Source organism: Mytilus galloprovincialis, chromosome 2, assembly GCF_965363235.1.
Source record: "Mytilus galloprovincialis chromosome 2, xbMytGall1.hap1.1, whole genome shotgun sequence".
NCBI lineage: Eukaryota > Metazoa > Mollusca > Bivalvia > Mytilida > Mytilidae > Mytilus > Mytilus galloprovincialis.
Window position 1 is genome coordinate 67,016,003 of NC_134839.1, and position 19,882 is coordinate 67,035,884.

At 31.9% G+C, this 19,882-nt stretch overlaps 1 protein-coding gene across 3 annotated transcripts in view; it reads left to right on the plus strand.

The window, feature by feature from the left end:
- The first annotated feature begins 4,123 nt into the window (after positions 1 to 4,123).
- LOC143064172 (double-stranded RNA-specific editase 1-like) overlaps positions 4,124 to 19,882 on the plus strand; it is a 48,788-nt gene continuing 33,029 nt past the window's right edge. Inside the window, exons 1-3 of one of the 3 annotated variants that reach the window (XM_076236813.1) lie at positions 4,124 to 4,173; positions 6,424 to 6,516; positions 11,054 to 11,503. In XM_076236813.1, coding sequence (XP_076092928.1) covers positions 11,065 to 11,503 — 439 coding nt within the window. In that variant the 5' untranslated portion in view covers positions 4,124 to 4,173; positions 6,424 to 6,516; positions 11,054 to 11,064. Of the gene's footprint in view, positions 4,227 to 6,423; positions 6,517 to 11,053; positions 11,504 to 19,882 lie in introns of all 3 variants that reach the window. The other 2 variants (XM_076236815.1, XM_076236814.1) reach the window with 2 other exon arrangements.

Genomic DNA, 19,882 nt, shown 5'->3' on the forward strand with positions numbered 1-19,882 from the left:
AAATCCTCATTTTCATTCTCAGAAGAGGCCTCCTCATCATCAATGAAATCTTTATCTTCATCATCAATGAAATCCTTATTTTCATCACCTACTTCCTCATTTAGATCATAACTTTCAGTAGAGTCACTTTCACCATCTTCACTTTCCCTGTTATCTTCTTGCTGCTCCTCATTGTCATTGTAGACTTTTTTGCCATTTTTATACGCCCGTCGTCAATGAAATCCTTACTTTCATCACTTACTTCCTCATTTAGATCATAACTTTCAGTAGAGTCACTTTCACCATCTTCACTTTCCCTGTTATCTTCTTGCTGCTCCTCATTGTCATTGTAGTCTTTTTTGCCATTTTTATACGCCCGTCGTCTTTCAAACAACGGGCGTATCATGCGCTAAAGCGCAGCCCTTTATTATATGTGGTGCGAGTGCTGCAAAAGATTTTGATATGGTCTATCTATGTACTTTTGTGAGCATAATTTACACAAACGAAATTTCATATAATCTTATAATTTAAAACCTATAAATTTTGATAACTTAACATTTTCGTAAATCTTACCATAATGAACACTATTTGTTTTTGCCATAAAATAGCATTGGTCGTTACAGGAACGCATATTCAGTAATATTGTAATACTTTAATAATAAATCATATCATTCTTTCGAATTTTCGCGGATATAACACTATTTTGAAGAACACAAACACCCCGGCTAAAGTTATTATGCGTATAGACTGTTACGTCTGACACGCATATTTTTGACGATTTGTCAACATGTCGTCCTTATTTTAGACTATTGTAAAATATGATAAAACAATTTGTAGTTTTTTTTTCGGAAAAGTATTCACCTGTCTAGTCTATGGATATAAATTTTATAAAACTTAACTGTTATGATTTTATAGAAAAGCGGTTTATTAGTGTGGACCTGTTGATTACGCGGTATTGACGCAATAACTTGCGTAACGTCATACATCTCTTACGATATATATGTGGATTAAACTTATAAGCTCAATAAAGTTAAATAGACGGCTTATGTTATTTCCATGGATTAGCTTGTCACGTTTAACCATGCCTTAGAAATAATATATTGACTATCATGATACTATTCCCATACCATGCCGACTGCTGATTTATGATCAAATTAATAGCAAAAAGCAATTGTCAACGCTATTACCATTGAATGGATAATCTGAAAGAGGGACGAAAGATAGCAGAGGGACAGTCAATTTCACACTGAATCGACAATAAACTGACAACGCCATGACTTAAAATAAAAAGGACAAACAGACAAACAACAGTACACATAACACAACGGCATAGAAAACTAAAGAATAAACAACACGAACCCCACCAAAAACTAGGGGTGATCTCAGGTGCTCCGGAAGGGTAAGCAGATCCTGCTCCACATGTGGCACCCGTCGTGCTGCTTATGAGATAACAAATCCAGTAAATAGTCTAATTCGATAGGTCACATTTATGAACGGGAACGGAATGGGACTGTAGTTACGACGTAAGGAACATATCCGATATCATTTGTGAAACGGTTATTCCATAACGGTCAACCAACTCGTGATGGCGTCCGTAAAATTTACGAAGAGATTATTTCAACTTCACCATTTGGAACTCTTGATTTAATAGCTTCCTTGTGAGCAACAACCCTCTATCAAGAAAATCATGATCAGGGGCGTAGCTAGGAGAAAACGAAGTGCAAGCAACTACCGCCGAGCGGAGCGATGCGAAAAAATTTTGGAACCCTTTAATGCAGAAAAATGTTTTTTTCGGTTTTCGGTCATAGGACGGTTTAAAGATCAGCTACATGTAGATGGGACTTATAAACAATTTATGAACGTAAAACTATTAATACTTGAATCTTCTGAAAAGAGTAAATCATGCATGGTTAATTTAATACATAAACAACACATTTTTGAATTACAGAATTTACTCAACATTGACCAAAATCTGCTCTTCGGGTCTAAGCAGAAACGAACTTCTCTATTAATTTGTCAACATTCACACTGAAATCCCGAACAATATGCAGTAATGCTAGCGATGATAACCTGTCGTTGTTCATTGTTGATCGTACATTTGTTTTCAACAGACTTAATACACTGATAGATCTGCATGGTAGCACTCGCGAGATGTTATAAACCAGCGTACGTGTTCTCCATCGAGCGACCTCCCGATTGAAATTGTCCGCCAAATACATGCCAGGTCATTTTGTATCACGTCTCAGACAATGTTGATAATTATTCGTTGGTTATATTTCCTACAACACGAGGAAGCAGATACGACACAAAGAAGCTATTTTCTGATAATACCAGACACCCTCTACTCTCCAATTCCATTATCATATGGTCTACGTGTGTGAACGCAAAATATAACGAGACTTTCCAATGCTGTTTTGGCGTGTTTTCAGAGTGATTGGCTCTGGTAGTCTGTCGAATACATCGCCTCGGCATATTTTCAATAATATCAAAGGGTTTCGATAAAACAAATGATCGATTGGTACATCGCATCGCAAACAGATAAGCCGTACTCTGTAAAATGTGCTCCGAAACTACACGTCTTAAATTAGACTGAGTATAATAAATTCAAATCTGGTAAAAGATACAAGTTACTGTCCGATTTTTACATGATCTCCAATAAATTTATAAAACGTTTATTTTGAAATGCCGTTATTTAATGACAGTTCATCAATTAAAAAAGTGACAACATATGTGTTTCCTTTAACCATAATTAATTTATAAATTTTTATTTTGGAATTTATTTTTTTTGCTTGCCGAATCGATGTGTACGCAACTGCGTGTTAGCGTATAGGGAGCTACGCGCCTGATGATGGGAAATGCAAGCACGAGAATATCGTATCAATTTGGAGATATATATATATACATCGTATGCAGGTGCTGCTGAAATGATGATTTACAACTAACACTCGACCAAGGACGTATAACTAACATAATTATATACGTCCTTGCATCGACTAACAACTAATAATCTAAGAATATCACTGTTATAAAACTTGGCACTAACATCTAACGTGCTACATTTATAATAAATCTATTGATCCCATACTGAAGTGTTTTTTCTTTTTAATTGGGGTGGGGGGGGGGGGGGGGGGGGATTAATCAGCAGTTTGATCTGTTTAAATTATTGTTTCAGGGTGACCCTAACAGTATTTTTTTTCAAGCTCAGTGAGAAATACAGGAAATGACACATTTTTTTTTTAACTTTTTTTGTTTTTAACAAAGTTAAAGCTTTGAAATTCGATATCTTCAGGCATCATTGATTTTTTTTTCAAGTCGAAATTTTTAGTTTGAATAATGGTCATCATTTGACTTAAACATTGATTCGAATTTGTGGTTTCCAAATTTCAAATTAAAGGAGTAGGTTCAGTAAGACCCCTTTTTGGCCCCAAAATATAGCAGTTTTACAAAAGTATGAAAATGTAATTTTTTAGCTATTTACTGGAAAGTAGAATGCTTCTGCTACATAAATATGGGCTCTTTTTGACAAAACAATGCACATATATCGGGTACTAGCATAATTAAGTCATGGTAAATTACTGAAATCTTCACAATTTGAACATTTTAGTTAAATTTTAAACGGTTTCCGTCTAAAATGAAAATGGCCGCATTCGTGTTCATTCATAATATTGAAATGTTAGTTGTATTTGATGATAATACATAACATATATAAAGGTTGAGGATGAACACGGATGCGGCCACTTTCATTTTTGACAAAAACCATCTGAAAAGTGACGTTTTTTGGCATATTTGATAGATTTTTCATATTTAAGCTTGAATCGGAGCGTTTTTAATTACTTAATCAGTTAAAATTCTTCACAGAAACTAATTGAATCAATTTAAATAGACACTTAATTAAGTATTTAAAAAGTGTCCAAAATCTTTCGTTCGATGAACGTGACTGATTTGAGGCCAAAATCGGCCCTTACCGGACCTACTCCTTTGATTTTTTTTTTAAATCTATAAAGTTGAAATTTTGAGTTTAAGTTCAATTGTCAAAATATTAGACTGGAAAAAAAAAGAAATTCCATGTGAATTTTATTTTACGTAATTTTGAACTTTCCGAGTTGACTTCAAATTTATAAAAGACCAAGCTTTTCATTAACGTTGATCAGTTAATTATCTTCAATCGATTTCCTGCTCCCCAACAGCGCACAGGTTTCATATCTTACAAATTTACACTGATTTCAAGCATTGTCAAGTGTCAACACGTAATTTTACAAAACATGTGATAATCAGTAAACACTAAATCCATTTTATTGTCACGTTAAGATGAAATGCTAGATATTCATTGGAATCTAAACAGAAATAATTTTCTATGACCCAGTCAACCAGTAGTCCAAATAATTATGACATCTTGAAAGGCTAACGCAGGAAGGCGTCAAAGCAAAAATTTAAAATAGCATTCCAAGCAATAGCAAGACGTCATAATTATTTGGACTAGTCAACCAGATGATTCGAAATGGATCCTTACTGAAGTTACTCTCTTTCTGAATCTGCAAATCTTGTCACCTCAGACTTTTGTTTCATGCTGTAGTAATACCTCTCCCCTCCTCACATATGAAAATATAAAGGCAAAGGCTTGTAGGCTGTATATATGTGCTAATCTGAGATTACTCTGACGTCCAACGGCTGGGGCCGTGGGATGTCAGAACTCGCCCATATCAAAAAGTGGATATTTGCCCACCCAAAATAGATGCGCTGCTTTATCGCCTCTGGTGCCAACGGAAAGCCTTGGAATTATATAAATTGGGTATCAATTTGTTCATTTTTCATTTATCTCTTCATTTATGTAAGTTTCACCTACCTGCCACCCTTTATTTTCTCATATTTAGACAGTTTTTACAGTGACCCACCGATTTTGGCATTTTGACTTTCATTTTGAAAGATTGTCATGTGATCAGAAGAAAAAAGTAAGGCACAATAGACTATAGGAAAGGATGTATGCATATGACCCTAGGTCACTATGAATATATAATCTAACACCTCGCTCATTTACAATGCAAGCAATGTAAATATCCGAGAGCGTCCGAATGTTATCGTGGTTGGCACAGCCACTAAATGCTTAATACTGATCTCCTGTAAAAGGGGTGAAAAATCGTGGTTGGCTACTAAATGATAAATATCGATCTCGTATAAAGGAGGTGAAAAAAGTATTAATATTTGCATATTTGAGTCTCGAGGTCTCGTAACTTGACGTCCATTTGAAAATAAAAGTAAAAATATCTGAATCGATGGGTCACTGTGAAAACTGTCTAAATATAAGAAAATAAAGGGTGGCAGGTAGGGGAAACTTACATACATGACATAAATGAAGAGATAAATGAAAAATGAACAAATTGATACCCGATTTATATTATTCCAAGGCCTTCGGTACGTTGGCACCAGAAGCGACGAATTAGCGCATCTATTTTTGGTGGGCAAATATCCACTTTTTGATATGGGACGAGCTCTGACTTCCCACGACCCCAGCTTGTCTGGCAAAACAGCTGTTGGACGTCAGAGTAATCTCGGACTATGTATGTGCATGAAATAATGCAAGGCTCTAACGCTTTTGTGACAATCCAGCCCAAGTCAGTATGACCCAGGTCACTCCAGCCCCAATTTTTAATAAATCTTTGTATTTAAGGAATGACTGTAATATTTTTTTTTCTGTCTATGACAAATGTATGAAGGAATAACATCAAAAATGTGGTGCACACTAAGTAACTTGTGTAGCTGGTTATTTAAAGTGTGCACCACATTTTTTATGTTATTTCGAATAGACAGAAAAAATATTACAGTTATTTCTTATAATTTAATTTTAAAATCCATTTTAAACCAGAGTAAACCATGAAAAAACGTTGATGACGTCACAGTCACATGACTGAATTATGTCTCTGAGCTGATAAATGAAAGACGCGTTTCCATGGTTACATCCCAAATTAAATTATTTATTGTATTCAACAAATTAAAAAAAAAAAATCTTACATTTTACATTTTTACATTGTCAATTTGCTCTTACATTGTCTTATGAAACCAGTGTGACTTGCGGCAAGGATGTATATTACGTCCTTGCTTGCAGGTAAGGTTAATAACTCGCTTCATTTTTTAGAATTTAATTCAGGCATTTTGAAAATAACTCTAGACAGTGCCATTCATCTTGTTTATTTAGGAATAACACGTTTTGAAATGGGAAAAAAACTTGAATACATGTACAGATCTTTTAGTGCTTTATTGTTTTCTGACATACAGTTACAGTCATATAGATTTTGCCATGTTTGCAGTTCACAGAATCAACAAAGCTGAATTTTTAAAAATTATATAGGCCTATATGTATGTCAATATAATGTGTACATCATGTATATGTAATGTTATCAGTGTCTATGTGTCTGTATACGTATATTTCTATATTTATTTTGTTGAAAGTTTCAGAACCCTCTTTTGCTGAAGTAGCAAATCATGAAAGAAGTAAGGTATTTTTGGAACGTGCCAAGATTTCCAGAATATCTCTTTTTGTTGGTGAGTCACTGTGGCAAGAGCCAATCACAGTTGATGGTCTGAAGTTATTGCCATGGTGATAAAAAAAATTGGCATGACATTATCAAAATCAGTCATACACTTGACTTTTAGAAGGGTAGTTTATGCTATGCGCAACTTTGATGCCTAAGACTACAAATATTTGAATGAACTTGTTTATATCACTTATGTAAATTACCAAACAGTCAAGGTTGTTATGTCTCACACCTTGTAACTCTTAAGCCTCTTGTAACAGTGTAAACTGTCAGAGTGTACAATAAAATCTTAAAATCTTAAAAAATATGTCTGATTCCTTGAGTTCAATTTATCTTGACTATTCAGTATTCTGACTATTTAACGGTTCATGAATCTATTTTGAAACACTTACATTTGTATACCAATGGTTTGATTATTGCCAAAATTGCAAAGGTTTATCAAAATTAAACACTGACATGTATGACAAATATATAGCATTATTGATATGAAGCATTTACCAAAATGTCAATAATCAAACCTTCATTTGTTTATTATTCAACAATTGCAAAAGTAAATGCATGCAAACATTTCTGTCCTTTCATAGATTAATATTGGTTTTACCAAGTTACAGTTTGAAATCATTGTTCTTGTAAGATACATGTATTCTAGCTCATTTGTAGTGAATGGTTTTTGATATGCTGCAAGTAAAGTGTAAACTGTAATATTCTGTTCAGTCTTCAAACTCCAATGATTGAAAGTTTGTTATTACTCTGATGGGACTGATAGTTAAGAACACTAGTTTATAAAACAGATTCATACATGTATACCTCTATCATAATGACAATATTAAGTGATTAGTTCTCAACATTGTTTCATTGAGCATTGCATTTAGCGGTTATCTCTCAAAAATCTATGATTATCATTAAGTCAGTTATTCCAAGGAAATAATAGTTAATCAATCATTCCCCTGATCCAGTACTTAGTGTTTCTATCCATTTTCAGAAAACTTGAGACAATACAGTTACTTAATGAATTAGAGTTATAGCCCTTTGCCCAGTTCCAATAAATTACAAGAAGTAGATTTTTTTCATTGTTTCAATTCGCCTTTTCAGAAACTAGAGGACTTTGCGTAATCTCATTGTTCGTACACCAAAATGAAAATAACCTTACGTCATTGGTTGAATTTCAATTGATTAGAACGTTTTTAACCAATCACAACATTTTGGTGTACGCTTTTGAATATATATTACCCAGAATGCATTAGATTCTGAAACGACGAATTGTTACTAAGCTTTTGTGACATGTTCTCAAACTGAAAAGAGAGCTACATGTAAACAAAAGCAAGTATTCATTTAATGTTAGAGTGAAAATTCAGTAAAAACTTGTTTTTATACATGATATGAAGGGGAAATAACCTTGGTCATGCTTACCATGATGAATAGATAATCATATTATCTCCCTTCCATATGAGAAAGTGGAGAAAAAAAAAATGAATTACATGCATGCAATATTAAAAAGAGACATCAAAGGAACACTCAAACTGACAACATGCACAAGTCAATAACAAAGCAGGGGTTTCATTATCTTTCATGTTGACTGGTACTTTCCACATTTCTAGGTGGTACTTTTCAATTTATTCCATGAATATCTTATATAAAAATTCCTACATTTAGGTGGTACTTGTCAATAGCATAGGAGGGTAAAAGTACCGGGTACCGCCTCCTAATGAATGGCCTGACAAAGTGACAATATCATCATATCATATCATAGTCCAAATAATTATGACGTCTTGAAAGGCTATGATAATTTTTTTCTTTGACGCCTTACGTCGAAGTAAGGCGTCAAAGAAAAAAATTATCATAGCCTTTCAAGACGTCATAATTATTTGGACTAATCATATCATAACAATCTGTGGAAGTTTATAAGAATTATTATTAAATGACAATATCATATTAAAGTTATTTTTTTATGTTAGAAATTAAGGCTAGTTTATTGCTCAGTAAATCAAAGTTTAGAAATCTAATTAAGATAACAGTTTTAATGAGCTGGCTGTTTATTTTTTGTTCCCCTAATGCCTAGTGGCAAACAAAAGTGAAAACACATAACTCATCACAAGTTTGTTGTATTTGTTTTGATCATGTATGCATTATGTAAACAAGTTCTTTCAATATGAGTAGAAAAATACATTTAACTTAATTATGTTAGCATAAATTATATTTCTGGGAGTCATCAAGGCTGATTTTGATAATGAAGTTGTTAGATTTGTAGGTTGAACGAAGACATAACTTGGGCCATTTTATGTGTGAAAAACATAATCAAAATATTCTGTGAGAATTTGGGTATCTAATGGGTTAATTTTGTACTCCAATTAACCAAAGGTAATTTTACAAGATACCTTTTAGGTAAATTGTAACCCTTAAACATGTTGAAATAGATGGATTTACTGAAGCAATTTTAACGGAAATGCATTGAAAAATTCAAATTGTTCATGTACATGTATGACTGTCAAATTTATGTAAAAGTAACAAATATTTTATATTATATATTAATAAATTAGAAATACCAGGCATTTATTCTCCAGTCTTTAAACTTGATTTTGAATGAAGACATTCAGCAACTACTAGCTATAGGCTGAAATAAACAACACATGTTTAAAACAGTTTTGTTAGTGACCAGTTCAATTTTTTTTTTATTTAAACTAAATATATGTTTTCTCAATTGTATTTGTTCCATTTTGAATTTTTAATGACCAATGAAAAAAAAAATTAAAATTTCTATACTTTTCTTTTTATTCCAATTTAAATTTAATTTTATCACTATAAACAATCATAGTTGATTTTTTTTTCATGTAAGTAATATTTAAGGATAAATGTGTAAAACACAGTCATTCTGAACATTTTGATTTTCAATTATATTTTACTTAAAAAGCATTGTTTAATTACGTTTGGTTTAAATATACAATAAAACCCATTGTTTACCTTTTTATGGAATATTTTGAAGTCTTTAAGTTCTTGCTAAGTAACAAATATTACTTTTAGTAATAATGCTTGAGATAGGCATGTGCATTCTTTTGATGTATTGATCTCCCTTCTTTTTTTTACGGTTCTCAAATTAAATTAAATTAGCAAAAAATGATCCTGGAAAGCGAAGGGGCATTAATTATTACCCTTAACTGTCCTTCTTTCCGTCCCATTTTTATCTCCACACTCTTAAAAAGTGAGACATACATGTAGGTATGCTTTCAGTGATAGCGGCTTCAACAATTGATTAGTTTGTGATTAGGTCTAATTTATGGTGAACCACAAGTGGTAGGTCAAAGATATTTGGTAAGCAGTTGTATTAGCATTTGCTCCTCTCATTTCCATGGCGATTTTTTGGTCCTGCCCCCTCAGTCATGGTCTATTGACTTTAAAACTTTTGTTAAGTAATAGTAGTGTGTGATTAGGTCTGACAGTTGATTAGGAACGACTAGTGGTAGCTATAGGTCAATGATATTTGGTTTGCAGTTGTATTTTAGAGCATTGGAATATCTCTTAAATTCCATGTAGATTATTTGGCTCCGCCCTGTTAGTCATGGTCTTTTGACTTTGAAAATTTTGTTTAGTTTTCATGTAATAGTTTGTGGTTAAGTCAGTTGAATGGGAACTTTTAGTGCATGGACAATGTTAATTGGTATTCAGTTGAATGTAGAATTTTTGACCCCGATACTACAGTCATGGTCAATTTACTTTGAAAATTTTGCTTAGTTTACATGTATTATTAATTTAGTTTGTGATTAGATCAATCAAAAAAGAACTGCTAATGTTAAGTCAAAGATATTTGGTTTGCAAATTTATTATTTCCATGAAGGTAATATAGCCCCACCCCCTCATTATAGTTCATTGACTGTAAATTTTTCATAGTTAATGTTTATGGTTGTGTGTTTGTTTAAAGGGAACAAATTATGATCATGATGATAAGTCAATAGTATTTGGTATGCAGTTGTATTAGCATTGGCACATCTCATTTCCATGGATATTGTATAGCCATATACCTTCAGTCATGGTTCATCTTCTTTGAATATTTGCATATATCTGCTTACCCTTCCGAAGCACCTGAGATCACCCCTAGTTTTTTGGTGGGGTTCGTGTTGTTTATTCTTTAGTTTTCTATGTTGTGTCGTGTGTGCTGTTGTTTGTTTGTCTTTTTCATTTTTAGCCATGGCGTTGTCAGTTTGTTTTAGATTTATGAGTTTGACTGTCCCTTTGGTATCTTTCGTCCCTCTTTTACACGTTAAAGTATTGCTATTTTAATATAAACATTTGCATAATCAAAATTATAAAAAGCTGAGACATATCTCTGGGATAGCAGTTTATTATGTTGCAAACTCCCCCGGAGTTCCTTCCCTAATTGTTATTCAAATGCCAGAAAAGCTATTTGCATGGTTTTAAGTTTTGTTGATAAGATTTGTAAAGTACAAAAAAAAAGGATAAATTGTTTTGAAACTAATAATAAAAATCACCTAAACTTGAAACAAGTCTATAAACCATTGCATTTTTGTCAATAATTAATTGCTACATTGTAGAATTTTCAAACATGGAAGATGCAGAAATCAAGAAGGAGTCTGTATCTGAGGAGGATGTCATGGAAAAAATCCAGAAAGTGGCAGAAAGTTTAGTCGTAGAAACCTCTGATGCAACAAAATCCAGTGACATCAAAATGGAACAGACCGACCCTTCTGAAATAAAACAGACAGGCCCTTCTTTTGAAGGGAAGAGGGAGGATGAGAAAATGGAAGAAGGACCTGCCTCAAAGCAGACAGATAAACATCCTGTAATGTACCTCAATGAGTTGGTCCAAGGTTTGAAGTATGACCTTTTGTCAGAGGTTGTTAAAGAAAAAGGGAAAGTGTTCACCATGGGTGTCGATGTTAAAGGGGTGGTATTTGAAGGCACAGGAATGAACAAGAAGGCTGCCAAGATGGCAGCAGCTCAGACAGCTCTCCGTCAACTCTTCAACACAGAATACTGTCCAAGTAAGTTTGGTTTGCATATTATTTTTGGAATTATTTCAAATTTTCTCATATTTAAAGTGTTATTTGTATTTTAATTGCGTGTTCACTTGAGAGATTATTTGAAAGAAACAGCAAGTTGTATCAGGTATTGAAGAATTGTACAATTCAACATACATGTAGTGTGAAAATTTTCTTTTCCATATGGAATCAAAGACCCTCTTCTCAGATGTGTTATAACGTACATTTATCAGTCAAATTTGAACGTCAGCAGCAGCAATTTAAATTATTTGTGTAAAGCTTAAGCCTTTAAATTTCATTTGGTTAAAGTGCAGAATGCTTCATACTCTGTATGCAGATACCTTTTGTAATGAAGTTTCCATCTGTCAAATGTCCATTGTCCTTGACCTTGCTAAAGTTACATGATTAGGTTTCTTTTTCAGATACTATAATTAGAAGTTATAGGTCAACTATACATGTTTGTGGTGTATCAGGGACTTTCTATACTTATATAGAAAGTCCCTGGATGTATTGAATGTTTGTAAGGGGAACATGTCTGTCTGACAGGTTTCTTCTGACCTTGACCTAGATTTCATGGTTTATTGGTTAATGTTAAGTTTTTGTGTTTTGGTATGATTTTCAATTACCATAAGTACGGTACCGGTAATAGGTCATTATATTTATTGTATGGAATAATTGTAAGGTGTGCATGTCTGTTTTTTTTTTTTTTTTTTTTTTTTTAGCAAAAACAAACCTTTAAATGGCCAATTGCAACTAGAACTTGGTAAAATAATGTCCTTATGATATTCCTCAAGATAAATGGCTAGTGAATTCAATAAGTTAATGAGTCAGTATCTCAACAGCACAAAACAAACCTAAACAAAAGATATTTAAAGGTCAACACATCCTTTGTATGTTCCTATAATGACACATATAAGTATGCTTAAATTTTTCAGTCAATTTAAAACTCATAGATATATATATACATGTATCAAAATTTTTGAAGGAAAAAATCGTCTATCAAGAAGTTCATTACCAACTGTGCTTTTGTTGTCTGTGAGATTTGAGATATAATGAATCTTGTCAGGCAGCAAGCAGAACAAAGAATTTATCTGCTGTTATTTTTCATTGCAGCAAGATAATGTGCCAGTGCAGATAAAAGCCCAATTAATAATCCATGACCACCCCACTTGTTTTCAAGTTAAAGAAGAAATTAAAAAAATAGATTTGAGTTTTGAATTCAGATCATGGCTGTTATCAGCTGAAGCTGAATACTATGTATACTATAGATATTTCCTGCAAAAGGCAAATTACTGTAAACCAACTTATTGTCCTGTATACTTTATTTTTCGTCAACCCCTTTTTAGTCTGCTTCGTGGCGATTAATTTTGGATTTTCAAATTTACTTGATGTTGTTCAATGAGGGAATATATATATATTCGTGACGACTAAAATTCGCATTATTTGTTTACTCACAAAAGTCGTGAAAGTAAGTCACTCCTGAAAATTAGTTGGTTTACAGTAAACATGATATAAATAAACTAATCTTATTGTTGTTTTGAAGGAAATGTATCACTGGTTAAAGACCTTTTACAGTCATCTGATATTTTAAACAATAAATTTAAAGGATATGGCTGTTAAATATAATGGAATACTACTGACATCTTCAGACATTTTTATTTATGTTAACAGTTTGATCTGATAAAGACAGGTTGACATGAGAAAACTTTTCATTTTTAAATGTCTTCTGGGAAGATATATTATATTGCTCTCTGTGGTCCTTGCATTTTGAAAATATACTGTATTAGTCAAAGCAATATCTAAATTAAGTTGCTATAGAATAAACAAATTTTGCCAACGATTTGAAAAGGTTTGTTAATTTCAAACTTAATAAATATGCTCTTGTTCATATGAGTCTAATTTGGCATCAATTGATGATAAGTTCAGAAATAAACAAGGAAGAAGAGCCTCTTAATTGATGATACGATATGATTTGGTTCATTTGACATACAGTCTTCTCTTTTCATGTTCTTGCTACTGTATTACTAAGTGTTTAGATAACGTGGAAAGTTGTATCATGTTGGTGCTAGATACATAAGTTAACTAGCATGATTGAAGTTTGTGTCTATAGTTTTCAACCTAAATTTTAATTAAGCTTCATATTTTACAATGGTTTTTTCAAATGGAGTTCTTTTTTATGATCAACATTCAAGAAAAACTGGATTTCTAACCATATAAATTTGTACAAGACATTTATCGAAATAAAAAATGTACTGGAAGCATAAAATGTATCTTAAAAATTGAATTTTATCATGCAAATACATTTGTAGCTACTTAAAAACATTTGTTAACAATTTTCCAGTTGTCTTCTATTATGATGTATATTTTTTTTCCTGTTAATTTCATCACAAATTTTAAATTATTGTTTCAATTTTGTTTAATCAGAATATTATGCTGTTTCATGTCTTTATCTTAAATACAGTACAAAAGAACCTAGAGTTTTTACACACGTAAAAGTGTAGTAAACCTTTGACTTTATATATTCCATGTAGACATCTAAAATAGAATTTATTGTCTAGACAATTTGGAGAATCACATGCTAAACCAATTTTTTTTTCTGATGCATTTTGGTAATTAGTATTATATTAAATTCATAGTTGGTTTATTTCCAATTTGATACTTAGTATCAATGTAAATCAGAGTTGAATTATTGAATCTGTCAAGATGACATACAGAATTTGTAGGCGTTAATGTTTATACTTTTCTATTTCATACCTCATCAGCACAAGAGTATTAAATAATCATTAAATTGTCATTAAATATGCTCAAATATTAATTAGAAAAAACATAGGAAATAATTCTATATATATACCAATTAGAATCTAAAAAATCTGCTTAACACTTTTGTTTAATACCATCAGAATGTTGAGGTAATTATTTTTTGTTGTTTTGATGTCTGGTAGTAATTAATTACTTTATATTCCTTCATGTTCCTACCATGATTTAACACATTACAAATATCTTGGATATCACTTAAAGTTGTGTTTCAAAAAGATTTTATAGTCACTTTCACCAAATTTACATAGATTTACCCTGTTTTGTATCCATCCATCCATATTTGATTGACTACTTTTGTTTGGACTTGCTAGAAATTGCTTTTTTCAGTGAATATTGAAATGTTAGCATTCAAAGTTGATATTTTGTTTTCTGTTGTTTTGTGCATACTAGGTTTCAATGAGAATAAGAAGTTCCAGATTTTGGACATGCTTGAATGCTTTGGAATTTTAACATTTTGTAAGATGTAATTGAGATGTGATTAGAAGGCAATCAAACTTCAAAAAGTCAAGAGACAACTAGAAGTAACATAAAGGTTTTAATGATAGACAAGTTTTAATGATAGACCAGTTTTAATGATAGACCAGTTTTAATGATAGACCAGTTTTAATGATAGACCAGTTTTAATGATAGACCAGTGTTTTAATGATAGACCAGTTTTAATGATAGACCAGTTTTAATGATAGACCAGTTTTAATGATAGACCAGTTTTAATGATAGACCAGTGTTTTAATGATAGACCAGTTTTAATGATAGACCAGTTTTAATGCAGTTTTAATGATAGACCAGTTTTAATGATAGACCAGTTTTAATGATAGACCAGTTTTAAAGATAGACCAGTTTTAATGATAGACCAGTTTTAATGATAGACCAGTTTTAATGATAGACCAGTTTTAAAGATAGACCAGTTTTAATGATAGACCAGTTTTAAAGATAGACCAGTTTTAATGATAGACCAGTTTTAATGATAGACCAATGATAGACCAGTTTTAAAGATAGACCAGTTTTAATGATAGACCAGTTTTAATGATAGAGACCAGTTTTAATGATAGACCAGTTTTAAAGATAGACCAGTTTTAATGATAGACCAGTTTTAATGATAGACCAGTTTTAAAGATAGACCAGTTTTAATGATAGACCAGTTTTAATGATAGACCAGTTTTAAAGATAGACCAGTTTTAATGATAGACCAGTTTTAATGATAGACCAGTTTTAATGATAGACCAGTTTTAATGATAGACCAGTTTTAAAGATAGACCAGTTTTAATGATAGACCAGTTTTAAAGATAGACCAGTTTTAATGATAGACCAATGATAGACCAGTTTTAAAGATAGACCAGTTTTAATGATAGAGACCAGTTTTAATGATAGACCAGTTTTAAAGATAGACCAGTTTTAATGATAGACCAGTTTTAATGATAGACCAGTTTTAAAGATAGACCAGTTTTAAAGATAGACCAGTTTTAATGATAGACCAGTTTTAAAGATAGACCAGTTTTAATGATAGACCAGTTTTAAAGATAGACCAGTTTTAATGATAGACCAGTTTTAAAGATAGACCAGTTTTAATGATAGACCAGTTTTAATGATAGACCAGTTTTAAAGATAGACCAGTTTTAATGATAGACCAGTTTTAAAGATAGACCAGTTTTAATGATAGACCAGTTTTAATGATAGACCAGTTTTGATTCTGTTTATGAAAAAGTACTTTTTTTCTAGATCATTGATAATTGATATTCTTTTCCACAACATATTTGCATTTCTGTTTCAAAGATAATATGGCTGATTGGTATCATGATCATACTTCAATAACTAAGGAAAGTTTTAATTGTTTAGATTTAGAAATTTAAATATAAAAGGTGTTTTTAGAAGTTTTTAGAGTTTTTAGTCTAAACTGAATTTGGAGTATAAAAAGGGAGGCAGTGTATCCCAAACTCTGTCTGTCCGACAAAATGTCAAAACTGCTCTATCATTAAAACCTTTTGGTCAGACAGAAATTTTCGGATTTTTAGTTGAATATATAGAAGAAAAACTTCAAAATTTTTTTCAGTCAGACAAACCCTAAAACAGTTTGGCACAGACTGGGAGGATGAGTGAAAAGAGGGAACAGTACCTACTTGTGCAATTTACTCCTTTTTATACAGTTTTCAACCCAGACCCTTAATTTTAACTTTCAAGAGTGTTTATCAGTTTACAACAAATATTTTTTAAAATATGCATCTTGTTTTGAAGACACATTTGATTAAAGAATTTTTTTATCACCATTTATTTGCAACATGCCTACCCATGTGTTGTAGGGTTGGGTAGGTTGGTAGGGATTTTTTGCCCCTGTCGTAATGGAGGCTTGGAGGGGGCATTAAGTGTACTCTTTTTATCTGTAAGTCTGTCCCTCCATGATATGCCTATATGATACAGTGATTTGGGAATGATATGGTGGAATTAGGTAAATTTTTGCTACAATACATAGTGAAAAAAGGATTCAGTTATTACATAAAGTTGTAACCTTACTTGTCGGAGTGCATGTCTACTGTTGCTTAGTTTTATCGGTTGTACACAACATTCACTAAGTGAATCCTATCGTCAAGTTGATTGAATGGATCATATTTGATAATTCATAATTCTATAAGAAACCTTTATGACAAAGAAAGACATGATTTCAGTAATTGTGACTCTCTTGGATACCATAGTGAAACAATAATTATGTCAGAGAAGACCAATAATCATTATGAGAGAGGGTCATAAATACCTACCTTCCTGACAATAGAATTACCTAGTAATGATTTTGTTCTACTCAGATGATTTACAGTATGCATGTGTGGGACCTAAAGTACCAGTTTATAATTATGATTATAACAAGTCATTTTGATTGAATTAAGAATGGAAATGGAGAAATGTGTCAAAGACATATCAACCCAGCCCAAGGAGAAGATAACATCCCAAGGAGAAGATAACATCCCAAGGCCACCAATATGTCTTAAAAACAGGGAGAAAATCCTGCAACTGGGAGAGTGCTTCAGCTGGGTTCTTAACAAAAATGTGTACTAATTTAGTTGGAAAGGGAAAATAATGGGGTGGGGAAAATCAAGCACAAATACCTCCCATTAGGGGTTTAGTCTCATACCATCATAAAATGTATGAATAGAGCATAACCCTAATCTATAATGCTAAATACTGGTTTAAGAATAAATGTGTATGTTTCCAATGCAAAATCCCTGAAGTCAATCAATATTAATTAATACATTTTGTGCTAACATATATTTTTTTTTAAATGATATGTCAAGATTTGTCTCCTTCATATGTATTGCAGTCAAACCCTCTATAATGTCAACTCTGTAAAAAGTTTAAACCAGTGTTAATCATGTGTTAATAGGTCATCTTTATTGAGAAAAATCATGTTAACAGATTGATGTGTTATTCTGTGATAATTAAATCTTGTAAGATCAACCTATGTTCTTCCACTGTTATGAAACCAATTCATTTAGATCCTCAAATTTTTTAGGTCAGTATTACTTTTTTCTACAGGTCAAACTTTATATGTCTTCATCCTATTATATGTTGCATGGCTATATAAGATATTAGTCAATAACTACAACAATACGTGTATAGAAATAAGGAGATGTGGTATGATTGCCAATGAGACAATACTGTCCACCAGAGTTCAAATACAGTTAGTATCCATGTCTTCACAATGAATGTAATAAGGACATCATAGAAAAGTTGATAGAAAGGATTAATTGTCATACATTCTGCAGACTTGTGAATAAAGATTGAATACAAAAGAGACCTTTACCAATTATTAGTAATACTTTTCATAGGTTCTTCAAGGTGCTGTGTGAAGGGCAGTGAATTCAAGCTGCAACTTGAAAATGAGGAGCATGTTGAACAGGGATAGAAATTTGTCCTGAAATAAGTCACTTCTGGACCACTCTGAGAGTTATGACAAGTGTTCTTTAACATGCAGAGAGGGGTACTATCTGTACATGAGCATTGAGGCATAAAAAATAAAGTCCCTAATCTGACTGCACATAACTGCACATTTATAGAATCCTCACAGCCAAAAAGACACTTAATTGCTTTGTCTTACTACATGTTGAAAGAAGACAAATGTATAAATGAATTTCTATACCCTTAGTAGTCAACCCTTGGGTTTGTGAATTTTATATAGAGAGCATTTGATACAGAGCTGAATGATTTACTACAGTGTTAGTCTGTATGAACTACATCTTTCTTAAAAACTTTGCTCTTACAAGTTACATGTTTTCATGTAGTAGTTATGATTTAATTTTACAAAAAAAATCATAGATTACATGTTAAAGCAAAATATGAACAAATCTCTTCCCTTAGGTGTCATTAAAAATCTGCCCACACCAATGATTTCAGCCCCTTGAACTTGTAGTGAAGTGTAAGCTTTTGTTTTGTGTTTAAGGCTTCACTGTGACATGGAGATGAAGAACATCAATATACTAGTAAATTTTCCTTTTCATTTTAACATAAATAAAATAAAGATAAAGTTGAAATTAAAATCTGCTCAATTGAGAAGATATTCAAACTCTTCGCTAAAAGGACACATTGAGGTCAAGTAAGATTCTTGTAGAACAAGTGACAATGAATTATGATGTTCCGAGTTATGATCAGTTATCATTAGATAATATGAGAGAATATGAGATTGATAATTTGTTATCATGGGATGTGGGTTGTACAAATTATAACGATTTTGCAAGTTAATTTTTCTACACTGATGTTTAAAAGATGTTTTCAGATAAAGTAACCAACTCATGCAAATCTGGTGTTTTATTTTTTTCAGTATAGATTTCTTTTCTGTCCGATTTGTTTTCTAAAGTTTTAAAAACTTTCAAAAGTTGAAAATATGGAAGCAAGGATTTGTATAGTATGACTTACTATACAAATCCTTGATGGAAGGTAGAATCCATATAATTCAAGAGTGGAAACTACATAAGAAATGCTATTTTTATTCAACTGTTCATATGGAACCAAATAAACTAATCAGAGTGTAAATGTCTGTGCCATATAATACACTGGAATGTTTATATCCAAACAGTAATAAAATTGAACACTTGATAAACCTATTGTTTGTTGTTGATCATTTAATCTTCTCTTTTGTCAAAGATTATAGGTCTGATACAATTTAAATGCTTAATACCAGGCATTCAGTGGATCTATCATTCTTCCAATTGTTTAATACCTTGTACTTTAAACACCGAACTAGTACTTAAAGTGTAAACTAAGTTGAAAACACATGTTGTATCTGCATGAACAAGGACATTCAAATTTCTATAAGGACTGTGAAATAGAGGACGATTGCATCTGCTGGATCAATATCAGCTGTGTGTTTTACTGTACCTTTTGTCAGTATAATAGGATAAACTGCTGTAGAATGTTCTGATGAAAAAGTTATGTTTGTGATACCCACATAATTTCAGTTTATTATGGATTAATTCATAGTGGTGAGAATATTCAATTTTATTTTATTTTTCACATTTTGAAAAAATATGTTAAGATATTTCAAAAAATTGGTTTAGTTTTTTGCTTTTGCTTGGTTTGATTTAT